Here is a 19300-nt window from a genome sequence, read left to right as displayed (position 1 = left end):
TTAGCGCCGGCCCCACAGCTTGCTCCGCATTGATGCTCTCTTCCCGTCCCCAGCTACAGCTCCACGAGCACGGGCTTGCCACGCTGCAAGTGGTTTCAGCTTCTGTGCTTCAGGAAGCATCCTCCTCCCGGTCCCTCCCACCTTTTCAGACCCCAGGAGCAGACACAACCACCAGAGATCTTCTTTCAGTCCATCCCAGCAAGCCTGCAGAGTTACAGCCCCGACCTCGGCTGTCAGCACTGCTGTCCGGCAGCAGGTAGAGGTCATTTCTCCCCTATCAGCCCCATAAGCCATCCCAAAACTGCAGTCCCAGACAGGCAGATGGGATAGCTGCCCCCCTGCCTTCTTCAGGCCAAGCTAAGGTAGAAAGCAGAGGTTTCCACATTTGCAGCTTGACTGGGGCTGCAAAACTGAAAACAGAACAGGGAACATGCTTGTGTTTTGAAGTCTCCTTTGCAATCTCAGTGGCAGCAGAATTCCCCCTTGCACATCTCAGCAAGGTCCCGGGTGGACCCCAGTGGGAGGGTGCCAAGCCCCATCTCTTGACAGCGTTTCTGCTCTTCGCGTAGTAAGTCCTGGGTAAATGCCCAGGAGTAAATCCTCACATTTCTAACCCTTCTCTAGGATTGTAGGGCGTTTTTAGAGGGGAAGGTGGAGAGCAGGAGGAGGCTCGTGAGACCCGTTTGCCTCATCATTCAGTCCCTCCCTGTGTCTCCAAGTCAACAGCCGCAGTCAGGGCACAAAGCGGCAAACTGGCATTTGACCAAGCAGCCCACGAATTAGAAACAGTCAGACAAACAAGGATTTAGACGATAATTAGCAGTCCAAAATGCAGCACTGCAGAGGGCACCAAAAAAAAAAAATCCTTTGCAGGTTGTCACTTGCATCATGCTGCTACCATGAGCCAGTTGGGAGAATACCCTGTGACTCACTGCTCAAGGCCCACTGTCTGGGACACTTCTTTGGTATTCCCTTTGCTGAACTGGATAGGAGAACAATTATCTCATAGGTACTTTCAGATAAAGAGAGATGCATGATGCTGCAGAGGAAACATTACTTCCCTTTAAGACCTGATGCAACCTACAACGCACTGATCGTATCACAGACTGCAACTATGAAAATCTCCACTCGCCTCCCCTGACAATTTTCTGTTCTGCATGCACACACAGGTGTGCCATCCCCTTCTCCCTCCTTCCTGCACCAACGTTAGAAAAAGCATTACCTTTGGTGTCATGTTATTGGTGATGCAGAAGGACAAGTGTTGCAAGATGCTCTCCATGCTGTGGTACTGTTGCTGGCGGGTGGTGCGAAGGTACTTCTGCAGAGCTCTTGCCATGGAGGGGAAGATTGCCTGGGCTGCTTCTCGGGGGTCCATCATCTCTCCTGGAGCTTTCTGCTGTTCCTCTGCCTGGAGGCGTTTGATGTGAGTGAAAGCCTCCTCTACTGCAACCACAAGCCTGCAGAAGGAAAATCAGGACAGTAAGAGTCACAACAAGAGAGGCAAGGTGGGTCTGTGGTTAAGCCTGGGAGTCAGGATTTACAAGCTCCTATTCCCATCTCTGCCACTAACTCACTGCCTGCCATCATGCAATTTACATAAAATCTTCTCTACTGACAGTCTGAAGGGTAGACAGCAGCTTTTCTTTCCTCACCCAAGACATCCAGCAACTGAGGGTCATAAACCAGGATTAAGACTTTAAAAGCCTGAGCATTGTACTCTGTTCTGCCAACACAGCATAAACATCAACTCCATGACTCAAACAAGACACAGCTGCCCCTGCGTTTAATGCGTGTCTTTAAGAACAACTGTTCCAGCATACAGTACCATGGTGTGAAGCCTAAGGGCGGGCAAGCAGTCAGGAAGGGGCTGGCCATAAACTAGCATGACCCAGGACACAGGCTGCTCTGCGCCTCTCTGTGCTCACAAACATTTACATCAACTGGGTACAGAAACTTCTGCCACCGAATGACTGCCCTGCACCCCTCCACTGAAAAGGGACGGGGCTCCCGGCTTCACGCCTAACGCTGCAGCTAGAGACATCCTCTGCAAACCGTTCCTGTGTTGGCACAGGTGAGCAAACACCAAGACCACACCATAAGAAGGCAAACAGATGCTGTACGACACTTGCAAGTTAGCCCCGTACTAAGTAACAAGTGAGGGGCTACGCTGCAGTCAGCGAGGAAAAAAAGCAATGATAATGGAAGAGTCACCCAACAAAAGTCTTTCGCCCCTCCAGACAGGGCTTGTTTCACACTAGATTTCCACTCGAGTCACCAGCTACTCTCCACGCTGCCCTCCATACCCAAAGCACCTTAAAGCCAGAGGAGGCTGCTCGTGACAAGCAGAGGGATAGCATACTGCATTCAGACTACACAAGAGGAACAGCACGTGAAGCCCTGACCCCTGCCCGTTTTGTTTAATTGGACTCTGGGGGAGCTGGAAATCAGTTTCTAATCTCCTCATGTCTTTTTGTTGCAGCTCTGACCTTCCTCCTCTGAAACATCTGGCCTGATCTTCTAGTGACTGATGGTTTTCCTCTGACTAAGCAGCTGTTCTAACCAAACTCAGCAAGCAAGGGAGATGTGCCTGAGTTAGGATGCTACGCTGCACGGAAAGGAAAGTTTAAGTTCCTATTGCTCCGAGGCTGGGAGGGAGCCCAAAAGACAGAGGCTATGGAGCACAGGTCAGACTGAAGCAGGCTGGGGGGGTGGGGGACAGCAGACACTGTGCCAGCACTTTCCCAATGAAATATAAACTGCAAAAAGAAAAAACAAAACAAGCCAGCTCCCTCCAGTTACGACACATTCCTTCCAAACACAGCTCAGTACAGGGGTGCCCGTCCATAAGCAACTCGCTTCAAACTGTTACGTATATTAAGCACAAGCTGTAACTAGGCTCCGGAGCAAATAGAGGGACTATCTCGGGTCACCTCAACAAAGCATCAACTCTGAAGCCTAAGTGTGACTGGCAGAAGACATACCTATGTTCCAAAATAAAATGCAACCCGTTCTGGTCAAGTCTTTCCTCCCCAACTCCTTGAAAAGGGCAAACCGCCCCTTTTTGGCATTTGCAAACACAAATATTCTCCTCGCCTGTGGACAGGCAACACCAAGTGCTCTGCCCATCCTCTCCCTGGATTACTTGAGCCGAGACGACAAGCCTGGGCATGGGGGAAATAATGGGATTTCCTACAGCAAGTAACTACAGATTTGTCACACACTGGACTGTTCCCTAATCCGTGACATTGCATTAGCTTATCCGGCATAATAAACATGAGCTCTGCTTTATGCATGTTCTTCAGATAATTCCAGTTGCAAGCTGTCACCGTCCCTTGTGCATCTAGGTTTCATACGCTTCTTTGCTGTGACAGATTTACAGCTAACCCCCAGCCCCTTAATCGCAGGTCCCCCCCATCTCGTCAGGCTCGGCAAGCCCCACGCAACCAAGCCTCGCAGCGTCGAGAAGCAGCACCCGGGAAGGGGACAGCTTTACCTTGCACGGCGCTTTTTCACTCTGCGCTCGTGGTCAGCCTCTTCGTAGTAGAGCTCGTTGTGACTGGAGTCCCTGCGGCGGGCGGCGGCTGCAATCATGGCACGGGACTGACCCGAGGCGTTGTTACCCGGGCCTTCGGGAGGTGAGGGCGAGCAAAAAGGAAAGAAGAAAGGTGGCGTTACTGCCACAGGACTGGGGCTGGGACAGACCAGCACCCCAGGGCATCTGTCACAAGTGCTCTGTAGCTCCAGCCTTCGCAGCCGAGGCTATAAACCCTTCCCAGGTCCTCAGGGGCTCTGACAGAAACCCCGCCAGACAGCACAGGTTTGTGGAGGGGGCTTTGGCTTGTGGACAAGGGAAGTTAGTTGGGATGAAGGATCTCACGCGATGTACAGAAAGGCAGAGGTGAGGTGCACATGCCAAGGATGCAACTTACCACCCATTATATACGTTTTCAGTTTGAAGGCAAGGGCAGCTGGGACACACCACATTTCAGCAACATGACAGTGTGAGAGCACCAAGAAGTGGGGAGTTGCAAAGAGGAGAAAGAAACAAGAACATCAAGAGACATGGAGATGAATGAACGAAAGCCAAACTCCAGGCAGTTACATGCAGGGAAGATAAACAGGCTGCAGAGGCAGCAGGGTCACCTCTAGACAAAGCATAGGGTTTTCCAGAAGGGCAGATGCTGTCAGAGCAGCAAGTCCTGCAGTAGGGGAGGCTGTGGTCCATGTGCAAGAGTAGCTCCTCAAGGCTCCCAGAGCAGCACCTGCCATTAGTGCTTCTGTTAACAGATCTGACACAGCTCCGGGAGCAGGGAAGCTGCAGTCTGTTCTCACACCCAGACAAGTGACAGAGCTGTCTACTGCAGGACCTCAGCTAGTGACCTTAAAATGCAGTAGTAGGTTCTGCAGTTCCCCCATGAAGCTCACAGCGCTGGCTGTTTGGGTGGGGGGGCGGAATTGTTACCCCAAAAAAGTCTACCAACCCTTTAATCTAGATAGAGGACAGAGGTGGGTCTACCCAGACGGGAAAAAGGCAAAACCGTGGACAGCCTCCAAACCACCAAGAGCTGCTTTTCTGACTAACTGCTCCGAAAGCCCACACTTTCCACTGGCAGTGGTTAAGGCCAATCAATTGCACAGACACGCTTAAAATTGTTCTGCTCATGCAAGGGCAGCTTTTTAATTTTTTCCTGAAAAGCACAAACCAGATTCCAAGACAGAAGCCTCAAGCTCAGCAGTGGGAAGGATGGGCATGCACACAGACAGCTTCTTAAGAGTCTAAACACTTCAGACTTTGTTTGACAGCCCTGAAATGGAGGATATGACTCAAGGGAGACACTAGCTCCCAAATTTGGGTTAGAACTGTGATTTGCCGTATTAACTATGCCTGGCGATGAAAATCCTGTTTTTGAAGGTGAGCCTCCCTGCTCTGTACAAGAGAGATTACAGCAAGATGTTTTTCCTTCCTGGCTGCTCCAGTATCAAATACAAAAGCTGCCAACAAATTAGGCTGCCTTAATAGCATTACTGTCTTTTCACATCGAGGGTGTAAGGGACTGTCAGGATGCCACGGTAAGCTGCAGCCAGAACAACACTCTGCTTCGTAAAATGGATGAGAATCTTCTTAAGGATGTGCCTCTAAGCCTGAGCCTCTCCACGTCCGCAAAGGCGGTGGCATTGCACAAGGAACAGCCCAGGGAACCGGTACTGCCCCAGAAGTTTTCAGGCCTTGGCAGGCTCACGAGCTTGACACTTGGAAAGGCCCGCCAGCCACATCTGGAGCTTGCTTCTGGTTCCTTCTCTTCCAACAAAAGTTTTGCGAGCTTGCAATTCCTAAACTACTAACACTACCAGACCAGCAGTTTTTCCTCCGAGCTTGGGAGCCCCAGCACCCACCAGAAGGTGCTGCAGGACCTGCAGGACACCCTGCCACCTCCTGAAGAGGTGCTGCAGCGCAGGAGAAGGGAAGCCCACTGGTAACCAGAATGACATGTCCCTCAGCCAGCCTGGCGGAGCATTCGGTTTGAAGACCCATGGAATGGGGAAGCCCTCACTTTCCACACACCAGGCCTCATTGAGGGCGAGCAGCTGCAATGAAAGATTTCACCTCCAGAGAAAGTGCAAAGCAGGTCTGTTTGCTTCCACCTCTCCAACTCAACTCACCCTCTCCCACCCAAGAGCTTCTTCACTCCAGGCAGCAGGGGACACAGGATGAGCACGCCTGCCCCTCTCCCCCCTTCCCTCTACTCTTCCTCTGTCAGGACGGGGACATCTCACTGTAAGGATCTAAGCCTCCAATTAATTTTGTGGACTCGGGAGTGCTGCATCAGGTTTGGGGAAACATTTAGAATAAGGTCTTTGAAACTTCTAAAGTCACCAAAACCACGAAAAAAACCCCAAACCCAAAACCCACCCCAAACTCATCAGGCACTGAAGCACTGAAGTTGAAGGTAAAACAATCCTGCCTCATGGTCTCCCATGTGACAGATATTCTTCCTGTTTTGGTCTCCACACCCTGCATGCAGAGCCACCTTGCCCAGCTAAGTCTCTTCTCCCTTCCAGCTCTCAAAGCCTTTGCAATACTAATGAATTCAGGGGCAGGATGTGCCTTACCACATACCTTGTCACAGGACTTCATCCGTCCTTCACTGTAAAAGCTTCCCTACACAACTTCAGCTCTTCCATCAAAGGAATGCGCGCATTTATAAAGGCTGTGATGGCTGGGCACAGCCTGCTTATCAAGCCCAGCTTTCACTGACAGGGTTTAAGAGTGTCAAATGATTAAGTCCAGTTTTCACTGCTTTCAGCATCCACGGGGATCCACCCATCCATCCTCCCACAGGCCTCTTTAAAGCCCAAAAGTTTGAAATGGGTTTGTAAGAATGGCAAAGAGGGATAGTTATCTGTCTCTGAATTTCCATGAACTGCTTAGAATTGCGATGACTTGGGAGCATGGCCATGCATAAGCCAGGCACAGCTAATTTACTCCTAAGGCTGCTGCTGCTTCCCACCTTGGTATCAACCTCCTTCACTTTCCTGAAGGCTGCCTGTGGAAGTGCCACAGTAAACCGACTGAGGAACTAATTTAGGTTAAAAAAACCTGTGTTTATTGTACTAGCACAACCAAGGAGATGACCCAAGGGTGACAAAAAGCAGAGGCTGCCTAAAACAAGCAGTGGTGCCGACAAGCACTCTTCAAGCTCCGTAATAATTACGCCTGACCCAAAACTTGGCCGTTTCACCTGGCAAAGACAAAAGCCTTATTGTGGGCTAAACGCATCTATAAAGTCATCTGGAACCGGCAAACTCAGCACTGTTAGGAAGATTTCCAGAAAGAGACAAGGATTTGGCAAAGCAAAAAGGTGAGAATGTGTGCATAACAAAGCATAAAGCCAACCCAGCCCCTCCCCATCCCACCCAATCTCAGAAACTCCATTTCACCCCACCTACCATCAACATTGTAGACTTTCAGGCCAGCCATGTGCTTGGCTGCACGGGATTTGGAGGCTGTTAACAAGGCTGGGTTGTAGACCGTGAAGTCTTTGTAGTAATTTTCCAGAACCACCAGTGCAGCTCGCTGAATGCTATGGAAAGGAAAAAAAAAAACCCGTAAGACAACCCCCCCCAAAATGCAACAAGTTATTTTGTTTCCTTAAAATAAAAAATAGTAATAATAATAAAATGCTATGTTATTTGGAACAGGGTTGTCACGCCCACAGAATTGTGCAATATGCAGAATATTAATTGCTCTCTCTAGGACCTGAAATTTCACTCGAGATGCAAGATCCTCCACAGAAGGATGACAGGAAATCCCTGCAGAAGGGCAGGACGTAAAGTGAAGCACTGGACCACCTGCAGTACAGGAAAAACACGGAACAAGAGCTCAGCCTGTCTCAGCAGCGGGGGCCAGCTGCGATGCAGAGACCTTGCCCAGGCTGAAGATCCGAGCACCGGGCTGGTTTTGCAGTAGCTGGCCGGCCTCAATGGAGGGACCAGCTCCGGACGGATACTTTTCCCTTTGAGTCATTTTCAGCCGCACCTCGCAGCTCCTCAGATCTCTTCCATCGGGAGCACTGACAAGAGCCCAAAATCTCTTCAGCTTTCACAGCAAGATAAAATCGCTGCCTGAGGAGTAGGGCTGCCGGAGAGGGGATTACCTCAGTATCGTTTGTTAAATCCCAGGCAAGGGACAGAGTAAGGCGCAGTGACACACCACCCACCACCACCACCCACCCCCCCCCGCCAAAGGGATGCCACTACATAAAATGAAGATGCACAGGAGCAAAACAGCACAGGCGCCAGCAAGCAGGAAAGGCTCAACCCAGAGGTATCTCCCTTTGCAATCATTTCAACAACAGAGAGAGAGACAGAGATGTCTGTAGGCACTGCTGCTAACAAATAGGACGGTATTTCAAAAGAAAACAGAGCTATGGTGCTTAAAAAAAAAAAAAAAACATGCCAGCAAAACACGCAGGATCTAGGGCATGGCTCTCTCCCCATTGCTCTGGCTGCATGCCCCAGCGTGGCGTCCGGCTGGCAACAGTATTCCCAGCGAATCCCCAAGATCACCGATTCAGCCAGCTGGAGTTTGCCAAGAACCCACGCTTAGATTTCATTTTGAACCCACAAAAATTATAAGGGAACTGCCAACATATTTGTTGGCAGTTAATTGTAAAGTTCGCACTTACCAACTAAGCCTCTCCTAAGGAAAGCGACCAAGTATTCTCACACATGTTACAACATAGGAAGAAGTCATTACAAGGATGGTAACGTGGGAAAACAAGACATGAACAAATTAAGACCTAAATTCAATTCTCAGCACTACCACCAATTCAACACACGTGCCCAGAGGAGTAATTTAAGTTTTCCTGTGTCTTGTGCTAATATTAAACTTTTGCATCACGCCCCAGTAACTTACACACTCTCTGCAGTCCTCACTCTCCAGCTGCCCCCCCTCCCACTGATCAGTGAATTAAGCATAGATGCAAGCCCATTCACGAGATTATAAGAAGAACAAACCAGGACTTGTTCACTGTGTACCTTCATCAGTCAGTACCATGGTGCAGCACCATATATTTCATTACCTGTGTTGTGTACCTTTAAGATGATGAATTTTGCTTTTGAAGCAAATTCCATCTTTGGGGCTGTTTGGTGCGGTCTTTCGCATCCAGCTAGAGCATCTTAAGGAAGTTTTACTTTCCAGGTGCTGGTTCTTCGTATTTCCTCCTACCAGGTTTGTTAAAAGCAACTCACATTTAAGCACGCAGCTACCAATACAGAATAAAAAGCCACTGTTTAATCAAGGAAATAATCTTCCTTTAATGAAGTAGTACAGACTGACCTACTGCCACACACATGTAGCCGCTGACACAGAACAAGTGAAAGCCGGTTTACTTCTCCCTGCCAAACTTTTGATTTCTGCAGCTTAAAAAGAAGATTTCGTAAAAGAAGTCATGCGGCAGCAGCACGTATTCCCCCTTCTGACTGCATTCAAACATGACCGAATTTTTCCATGTCTGCTTCCTGGGAAGGTAAAACTCCATAGAGTTTCATCTCAAAATGCAACATTTTGAAAACTAGGATCAGCTAAAAACAAGAAGATAAAGATGAAGAGAGTTCTACTCTGCCAATACACTGCACTCATTTCAGGCAGTGTAGGGACTTCCACCCCAGCAACGGGAAGCGCCTGGGAGGTGCTCCCTTGACCAACTAGCTCTGTTAGGACAAAGCACAATGCATCACAGGAGGGAATAATTTATTTTAATACGTACATATTTTCCCTGGACCCCACAGAGAAAGTTATCATCAGGATGCCAGCTTTTCCCACCCACTAGCCCTTCCATGCCCTCACTAAATAACCTACTCCACCAATTCACTGGCACACACACCCAAAATCCAAACACAAAGCTTTTAGGCTGCAATAAGCGACCATCATTGCCTTGAAAATTAAAGCCCAGCTATTTTTTTTTCCCCCGATGCAAATGCAGTACAGGCTCAGTCCCGCGTATGAGGTACCCCAATCACACAGAGGGTCTGCTCTCCAGGGAGAGAATCGCAGTTAAACAACAGCTTCCTAAATTTCTACCAGCCCATTTCTGTCTCCCATGTAGTCTGTTCTAAGCATGGCAGGTTAGGAAGACAGCTGGACTGCAACTCTTCAAATTCTCTTTTAAACAAACAAAAAAAAAGAATTAAAGAGAAGATGCTGTGGACAAGAAAATTAGAAGGGCCACAGTAATTGGCAAGAGCGAGGAGAAGGTTGAATCAGAGCCTTCTGGGCTGCGTTGCTCAACCTCTTCACCCACAACAAGGGGAAGCCTCACCCTGCACAGCACAGGACAGCCAGCCCTGCCCCACATGGGAGCTGCAAAGTTTTTTTTCCCCCCCCCCCAAACAGGCCCGGCTGTCACAAGCCCAGCAGAAAGGGATTGCGCATGGGCTTGTGCAACACGGTGTGTGAGGAGGAGGGTAGCTGCAAGCAGATGAGCATCCAGAGCAGCCCTGAGGAGCAAGTAGGAGCAAAGCAAAATGCTGAGGAAGCATGCTGCCTCCCACCAGAAATTCAGTTTTTTGGGACTTTCCACAGCAGGGCAGACCCCCTGCTGCCCTGTGAGCAAGGTGAAGTGGCTGCAGCAAGCCTCTTCTCCACCCACACGCCAGCTCCCATGGGAATGGGAGCTGGCTGCCTTCCCCGAGCCCGCCTTCGGAGGCGGTTTCCTTGCAGAAGCATCTCAGGAGTTCAGCACCACGTCGGTCACTGCATTCATTCACCCCGCACTTCAGCAAACTGAGGCTTTCCTTGCAGTTACGATTTTAAAAGAATGAGGAGGGGCAGGAAGAAAATGTACAGAAAGTTTCAGTACTTAATTGCCTGTTTGGAGAGGGAGGGATCCTCCTCAGCTCCTGCAAAGCCGATCTGGCAGCCCAATTTATTTCAAGCATTGTACCAAACTACCAGAACCCAGAAAAGTGTACCAGAACACAAAAAGCATTTTCATGCGACAGTTCAGACTCAGAAAACCCATGACACGAGGGGAAAAAAAACAAAACCCCTTGCACAGGCCAGTGACCTACTGGAAACCTGGTTTTCCTTGTAGCCAGTGTCGGTAAGGTTCTACATTTTGTTGCTTTGCATTTTGTGTGGTTGGAGGGTTGCTTACTTTGTGGGTTTGTTTGTTTTTTTTAAATTATTATTACTACTGCCCTGAAGAAGTCCATGTCACAGCACGCTGCCAACAAGGAAAGCAAACAAGCAGATCCAACCGAAGCACAGGGTACCTCGGTGGCATTTGGCAGCAGAGAAACGCAGTCCTTTACAAACAGTAATGAATTAACTTTTACAGGGCATGGAAGGCAGGCGAGGAGGGGACGATGTGACACAAAGGCAGCAACTATTGCCTTTTTTTTTTTTTCTCTCAAAAGGTAAGTCAGGAACACAACAAAGGCAGCAACTATTGCCTTTTTTTTTTTTTTTTTCTCTCAAAAGGTAAGTCGGGAACACGTTTGCCTGAATACTTGCTGCTACATGGGATTTTGCTATTTGAGGTCTTGCCATACTCTGTAGCTCAGAGGCCGCTTTGGCTTTGTATTTGCCTTCCATGACATAGCTACGCCAATACTGAAAGTGGCTTTTTTCGAGGATTTCCAGGAAAACAAGCCGGTGCTATACTGAAGCAAGGCACAAGGAAAAGCCGCCTGCCTATTTATATAATCAAAATACTGGCTTTGAGCCCTGCCAGCTTCTGGAAAAATGGTTTTGAGTCTTCTGAAGTGGTGGGAAAGGGTTAGCAAAAAAGAAAGTAAAGAGGGGGGGGAAAAAAAAAAATACTGAAGCCACACCCCTATGTTCAGAGTTGCCACTGGACACAGTAGGGCCAAACCCAGCGGCCACAGCAGCTATCATTCACGTGGCTTCAGCAGTTCCCTGCTTCTGCTAAGCTAGAAAGGGAGCCCGTCGTGGTACTGTACCAACCACCAGCCAGGCACTGCCAATCGTTGAAGGCAGAGGAGCGCCTCACACTTTTGCAACCGGTGGAGATATAAATCCACATCCAGAAGGAGCTGCTTGCGACCGGAGCGCCCACTTCCTTACCTTGCTACGGATGCAAGTCCTGTAGCATCGGGGTTTAGGGTGAGCCGCACACCTAAAATCCACAGGGATACTCAGAGAGGCCTGATCACTACTGTGCTAACTGAGGGCAGAGGAAGCCTAGGGTTATTTAATCAAATGGTTCCCAGAACAGACTCCTCTCCTCCAAACAACATTTTTTAATGTTCCCAAAACAGACACAGCATCAAACCAAGCCAAGGTCTCTGGGCACACAACATACGTGCCACAGCCAGTTGGGAAGCTTTGGCACCTCAAAGAGAAGCTGAGCCAGGATTGCACAAAGCAACCTTCCACACAGAGCTGGCTTAGCCTTACCGGCCGCCTCCACTCTACAACCGCATCAAGCTCATCTACTGCAAGAGACGCTGAAGTCTCCTGGAGTGCTGAGCTCCTCATCCACAACACTTCTTACTCTCTAGCAGTGCTGTCAGCTCACACCCAACAGGCTTGGAGAACTTCGGCGTCTTCCCAGAAGCACCCTACAATTACTTCTCCCTCCCAGAAAAACCCTTTCCTTTCACATACTCTTTTGCTAGGCGCAGAGCTGGGGCTCAAGTTCCTGGTCCTTCACCACGCTTGACTGCTCTTCCAAAGCAAAGTCACCAGGACCAAAGCCTTGGAAATAAGACTGGAAATAGACAATTGAAATTAAAATGCTTCCCACACCAACATCCCTGCAGAAAACAGTTACAGAAGGTATTTCCACCACTCTCTACACAGACTTGCTACTCTGCTCTGCCTACCACAGCTAGGGGTGAAGCCAGGGTGGGCTGCCCAGATAGATGCTCCCCAGGCAGCACTGCCACGGCAGGGACCACCTCCTGTGAGCAGGCAGAGCACAAGGGATTTGGTTATTGCTGCCCTTCCCAATCAGCACCTTGAAGCAGGGTTCCCAAGAGGGCCGAGGTTGTGCAGAAGCTCTTTGCAGCGCTGGCGCCTTAGCTACAGTTTTGTCCTCTCCAGTAAACAGAGCCGGAGTCGGATCTCGGCAGAGATGCCAAGACAAGGAAACTCCTCCTGCAGCTGTGGCCAAACAAGCAGAGCAGAAAAAATGCCTTTTGATCATCGTAACTACAACAGCATTTCAGTCTGGTAGAGTCAAGAGAACAAGACCACAGCCCCTAGGAACAGGAAAACCACATTTTCTTGTCAGACAACCACAACTGAAGTCTCCACACGGCTAAGGCAGGGAAAGCTCAATCCTTGCCCTCCCTGGCACCGGTTGGCCGAGATGCAGCGAGTTTGTTTTAGATACCCAACTTCTGGCATTTGGTCAGGCAGGGAAGATTATTGCAAAGTCAAGCCTTTACGGTGAAGGGACGGAAACCTCAGAGTAGCAAGAGGTTGTCACTGTGATGGCAGCACGGCTGCTGCCCCCAAGGAAGCGAACATCCATCCATTAGTGGTGCAATTTATATGGAGCCCAAAGAGACACACGGGGGTTTTTGGTCCCACAGTTTTGTATCAACCAGTCCCCACCTGTTCTCTCCCTTCCCAGCCTTTTAAAAAAAAAAAAAAAATAAAAAAGAACAGGAATTTTAAGTGTATGTCCGTACCCCACAACACTGGACTTCTGAACGACTGTGACACGAGCAGGTGAGCACCAGCCCAGTTTCTAGCCACGGATCTCCCCTTTTCTGCCCTGCACGGTCCAAGACAGAGTGCTCTCCAGCACACACGCTCTATGCCAAGTCTCATTTGCCATGAGACAAAACCAAGAATCAACACACCAGCTGAGCAACACAGTAGCTTGCTGCTGATGTACAGATTTGCTGAATGAGAAGGGGAGAGTAGGATTCATTTTCAGGTTGGGTTTTTTTTTGGTTTGTTGGTTTTCCTCAATAGCAGCCTAGCCAAAACCCTCCAGTACGGACAAAAAAGGAGAGGACCCCTGCAAATCTACTACTAATGCCACTGTTATGTTCTAACCTTTTTATCTGGAAGAGCAGCTGGAGTATGGAAACAGGAGCTTTTAAAATAGAGGATTTTACAGGAGGGTATGACCAAACTTCAGGAAAAAAAAAAGCCGCTCTTTTATATCATACAACCCAAACGAGCTACTTATTTAAGCCTCCCTGAAGAATCCCATAAAAGTATTCCCAGGCCAGTACTAAGAAGATGCTGCTACAGAAGTACAGAGTGCTAAGTTTTAGCAAGCGGCTATAAAACCCCAGTAAACCCACAGGCACGCTCTCATTGCAATTCTCCTTCTGAGAAACTTTCCAGCCTGATAACTTCTTGAAGTTAACTGGTCTTCAGGGTACTGACACAGGGGCTGAATGTTCTTCCCAGTCACCTTTATTGGTAGAACTCCACATTTCGGTGAATGCTTTCCCAACAGCCACACTGCCCTCACTTCCACCTCCACCAGCTGAAGCTGGCAGCCAGTATAATTAGCTAGGACAAAAACCCCAGACACTAGTGGTAACATACAGTAAGGAGGAGGAGGAGTAGAGAGCAATCCTCTCACTCGAAGAGTGGTCCGAAAGGTCTGATAATACGATTTATCAGAAGAAGATTGTCACTGTGCTGAGGTCAGATACTGTGACAGCACCGCACTCCTCTTCCTCAGTAACACAGTGAACATCTCATTTCCCAGTACACAGTGCCAAGGGAGGCAAAGACCATAGGGACATTTGTTACCCGACATCATATTCAACAGATAGAAAATGAAATAAGAAATAGGCTGCAAAACCTAATGTGAGCTTTAGAAGGAATGGAGGTCCTGGAGCACCAGAAGAGCTTCCTGTTGGAGGCAGGGGGCTCTTTTCACAAAGAAAGGAAAGACTTAAGCCCTTGCTGTGCCTGAGCTGCTTCTCAGGCTTGCTGTATGCAATTCTAGGATGCCTTATTGCAAGGGGTCAGCCCAGGTAACCAGAAAGGCTGTCTTTCCAGCCCCCTTGCAGAATAGCAAAGGGGCGTTTGTTAGCATGCGGGAAAGGTACGTTGCAGCCATCACCTCAGCCCATCCATTGGGACGGGTACGTGAGCACTTCAGAGGCTGTGTCTGAAAGAGCAGCTTGTGAAAGCCTGAGCATGCAACGCGACGAAGCTCTCCCCCAGAAGGCTGAGGAAGCCAGCTGCCAGGAGAGCAGGCTCCAAAGCAAACCACTCGCGTCCTCCTACGCCAAGGCCAGCTCTCCAAGATGAACGGTGTGTGTGGGGGGTGTGTGTTTTCAAGCACTTACTCACCCTGCAGATACCTAGCAGAAGCACTAAATCCAAAGGGTATAGCTCATGGATTAGCCAGTGGACAACAGCAGCTTTCAGGCACTAACAGCTTGGGCTGGATGTCAACCAGTTCCTCAGACACCAATAACCACAGGCAGATGCCCCGACAGCTCTCAGGCTAGAGACATCCACTCCCCTTTGATCATACAGAACACATTCAAACAGGCGAAGGCGCTACCTTCTCATCAAGCAGAGCCCTTGCTACTAGCATCTCATTGCCCCAGGGTCTGCTGCAACGCTGAGAAGAAAAGATGAGAGCAAAGGAACTGCCCATGCCCGGCCATGTATCCGCCATGCCCCAGACACCCAGGGTGAACCGAATGGACGCCTGGCCAGACATCCACACCACAAGTTCAACACAGCACCCTCAGGAGGCAGTGGTAGTTGAATCTGACCTGGAGAGCAGCAGCTACCGGATCCACGCGCTAGAGCTCAGAAATGGGTCTTCCAAGCACACTGCCAGCACACCAAGCAGTCTGCCTCCATGCTATGGTTTTGCAAAGCGGTGGGGTATCCTCAAAGGAGGACAGTGAGGATACTAACTTGCTTATTCAGGATTAAAAAAAAAAAAACCACAAAAAAACAAAACCCAAAAAACCAGACAAACAACCCCCTACCGTCTGCTCACACTGAAGCAAAACCAAAGCTGTGAAAGGCTTCCTTTATCTATTAAGCAAATTGGCAGGTTGGGAAAGGAGGGCAGAGGGAGAAGAGCACAAAGGGGGCAACTTAAGTGAAAAGGTGATGGGGCGAACATGCTGCCGAGCTGCCCCCATGAACCTGCGCAGCATGGCAGATACAGGCACACCAGACAAGACGCATGTGCTGACAGAGAAGAGGCAACCGGCTTCCCCGGGCACCTGGGGTTGCACCCAGCGGCCAGCAGTCCAAGTGGGCTCCGCTTATCTGCACCCAACTTGATGCAGACCCATGACTGATTTCAGAGAGTCAGGGACACCGCTGAAGTTGATCTCACGGTTAACACCTCCACAGCTGAGCAGACTATCGAGGCCAATGAGCCCCATGGAAGGAGACTCCCACGACTCAAGACAATAATGTAGAGAGTCCCGCCTCACAGCTGGCCATCTGACTCTACACCAAGCCCACAACAATAAGCTGCCACGGGGTACACCGTGTCTAGCTCTGCACCTTAAGGGATGTGGCCAGGGATGCGAGACCTGTCCCTTATGTTTGGGCCACAGCTGGTCCTTGTACGCCTGCTGGGGAGGAGAAGCAAGGACTCGCTGCTCTCCCTTCCCCCAGCTCAGCAGAGGAGTGCACCTTTGCAGACAGAGCCATGCACCACCAAGGACCACTCCTGGTCTGCAGCAATGCATGTGCACAGCCGGTCTCCCTAGGCAGGCAGCAGCGGGACCGCTTTCAATGAAGCCATCACTGCCAGGAGAGAGAGGATGGTGCCGTTCCCTCTGCCCCATCACACCTCTCTTCTGCCACCCTTAAGCATCAAAAGGGCAGTTAAAAAGACTGCAGATTTGGGCTAAATAATCCAGGGAGAAAGATATACACACAAACTATAAAGCTACATAGATAACAGAGATATAAATTACCAGTTCCAGCATTCAGATCCCTGTGCAACCAGACAAGATTTCTTTGGGAGGGGTGAGGAAGGATCAGACAGTTGAGAGGATATTTTTTTTGCAGCAGCATTAGTTTAAGAAGTGATGTGAAACCACGATCAAACATTTATGCAATTGAGGGGTATACTGAGTATTTATGAGGGAGGCTTAACCCTTTCCAAAAGCTTCTATGCACTTGAGGCTGTATTTAGGATTTAAGGATTTTCAACCAAGTCAGGGGGCACAGGCTGACACCAAGGTGTGCTTTACCTTCTCAGCACAGAACTTGGGACCAAGACCAAGAGCTTACACTGCATGCAAGAGTGAAACAGGCACTTAGTGTGGACACGTAAGGGATGAAAAATACCAGAACCCCCTGAGCTCCTCTTCCCAACATAGCTGTATGCTATGCCTCTGATTAGTCTGAGCCTCAAAAGAAAAAAAAAAAAAAAAAAAAAAAAAAAGCAAAAATTGGCAGGTATGGCAGGAAGTTTGTAAGAGTCTACATTTTTAAAAGATAATTTAAAGCCTGACCATGCATCAAATAAGGCCGGAGTCTTTAGACAAGGAATTCTTCAAGTTACATTAATAGTTATGAAGTAACTAAGGGTGGGGTGGGGGTTTTAAGTGAAGGCTAAGAAATGCAACTTCAGTTCCAAGGGAAGAACAGAAGGAAAGTGTTCAAAGCTTCTACCGGCAGCAAAAGTTCAGTTGCTGTAATAGGACTTCACATTTAGATGCTGCTGCCATGGAACAGCAGTATTCAGCTCTTGTTCAATATCTGGCAGCCGGGTAAGGTGCTCTCTCAGGAAAGAGGACCACCTCTTACTTGACCCCCAGCGGAAGACAGGATTAACACGGCCAGACATTGAACGAAGTCTGTCATTTGAGTCAACACAACAGCTTCAACTTCTTCCAGGATTTCTTTTGCAACACTTCAGAGCGCTATTTCCCTGCAAGCCTACACGGGCAGGCCTGAAAAGGCAGCACCGACGCTACCCGCTCGCAGACCCTTGCGCACAGGGGAATACCAGCTCTCAGACTACAGCCCGGCCCTCCCGGCACAGCACTCCTCCACCACACGACACACCCCAGCAGGCTTTGCACAAGCAAGAGCTGCCTCATTTTAAAGCCAGCACCCAGCAACCCTACAAACAACACTGGGGCCGCAGGGACCAGGACCACAGTTCTGAGCTGAGCATCAAAAATCCAGCCCCAACAAGGATGCAGGTGACACTCCACCAGCACTCTGGGAGCACAAGCCAGAGTCGTCAGCCCCCAAATCACAGCTAAGGTCCTTACTGCTGTGCCGGGAGCCTGTTCTGCTGTCAGCTGGGGAATAGCTCCCCCCAAACTGCCAGCTGAGATCCCCACTTGACCTAAACTGCACAAGGGCAATTTAAGCACAGAGGTTCATTTAAGGGGAGTGAGTGCTGGAAGGGGAATCAAGTTATAAATTAAAATATTGCCCTCAGATTTGTGGAAAAAAAAAAAAAACAAAACCAACCCCAAACCACCCAGAGCAACCAAAACAAACTTTTACTACCACCCAGCTCCCTATTAACTTCTTCCTTATTCCTTCAGGGCAGGGTCACGAATTAGCTTCCAGTTTTCTTGGACATGTTACTTGGCTGTGCTGTACGAGAACTGTAAATTTACAATTTCTTGCACTTTTAACAAAAAGCGAGCCTCCTCCTTTCCCCTGGTGGGCACACAGCTCGGTCCTTTTGCAGAATATTTGTATTTCATCATTCACCACAAGAAACAGATGTCAAAGGTTGAGGGAGGGGATTTTTTTTCTTGCAGCATTTGAAGATAAAAGTATCCTCACAGCCACAAAATTTGTCCAGCAGCTTAGGGAGACCATCTGTCTCCGTGGGTGGTACACACAGGCGATTTGGAGGGCACCGACAGCAGGGGAAAAGAAATTACACGACAAACCCCTTAAGTACAGGGTAGGCCGGAGTGTATGCTGTTCCTGTACTTCTGGGCAGCGTTGATTTTGAAAGACTAACCATCAAGAAAGGAAATCCCTGCAGACGAAACCAATGGCATTTCCTCCACACCATGTCTTTCAGAAGGACGAAGCCTAGCAGCATCCCGTCACACTAGCCAGGGGGATTAATGATTGTCAGCGGGCCCTTCACTTACAAGTAGGCTGGTAAACTTTTCAAGTATTAAAGTATTCAAAAAATGTGAGACCACTCCAGGGTATAATAATCACCCTGCAGCACTCACCATCGCTGCCTGGTGCATTTGCAGGAGCATGGTACGACTGGTACCTGGGCCGTGGTCTTGTATGCTCAACTCCACACTCCTTCTGGTGAAAAGGAAAGGAGAGGTGGTGCATGCACAGGGGGCGGTGGGGGTGATCAAGAAAAGCATATGCAGAAAGGCAAGAAGCTAGGAAAACACGCTCCTTTTGGAAAAGCAGAGCCCTCCCAGGCTCTGGAAGCAGGCTTGTACCACATCAGAAACTCCCAGATGAGTTGTGCATGCAGTCAGATACTGATGGTCCATCCTAGACTTTCCCCTCCCCTCTAATGAGAGGCAACTGGCACTCCTGGAGCCTACTGTCACAAACATCCTCTTAATGAGGTGTTGCTCTGGCCCGAGAAAGATGTCCTATCTGGTCTTTGCTGGCAACAGATCCCATGCACCATCAGCCTGATCCTCGTAAAACAGAACAAGGCATCATTCCCATAACTCATCCAGAGCATCAAAGGAGACTGCTCCCTGCTCAGCAGGCAACAGCACACATTTTTTCAGGGGCTCCTGGAAAACTCCCTTCTGCAATTCCACGGGTACTCTCACAGCAAGAGTAATCAGGCGAACCGCGCTCTGCGGCGCCATCCTTCCAGAGGCGAGGCCCCAGACACCCGCA

The 19300-nt window shown here is 49.3% G+C and overlaps 1 protein-coding gene across 1 annotated transcript in view; it reads right to left on the bottom strand.

Annotated features, from left to right (window-relative positions):
• Positions 1–19300, bottom strand: part of VANGL1 (VANGL planar cell polarity protein 1) — a 37320-nt gene that overhangs the window by 6035 nt on the left and 11985 nt on the right. The window contains exons 4-6 of the mRNA XM_035894563.1: positions 6949–7082; positions 3494–3626; positions 1222–1457 (exon numbers count right to left, since the gene is read on the bottom strand). Of these exons, the coding sequence (XP_035750456.1) occupies positions 1222–1457; positions 3494–3626; positions 6949–7082 (503 nt within the window). The remainder of the gene's footprint in view (positions 1–1221; positions 1458–3493; positions 3627–6948; positions 7083–19300) is intronic.

This window comes from Egretta garzetta, unplaced genomic scaffold (genome assembly GCF_000687185.1).
Source record: "Egretta garzetta isolate BGI_Z169 unplaced genomic scaffold, ASM68718v1 scaffold85, whole genome shotgun sequence".
In the NCBI taxonomy this organism is placed as follows: domain Eukaryota; kingdom Metazoa; phylum Chordata; class Aves; order Pelecaniformes; family Ardeidae; genus Egretta; species Egretta garzetta.
The sequence above is the reverse complement of the archived record's forward strand: the minus strand, read 5'-3'. Positions and strand labels throughout refer to the sequence as shown.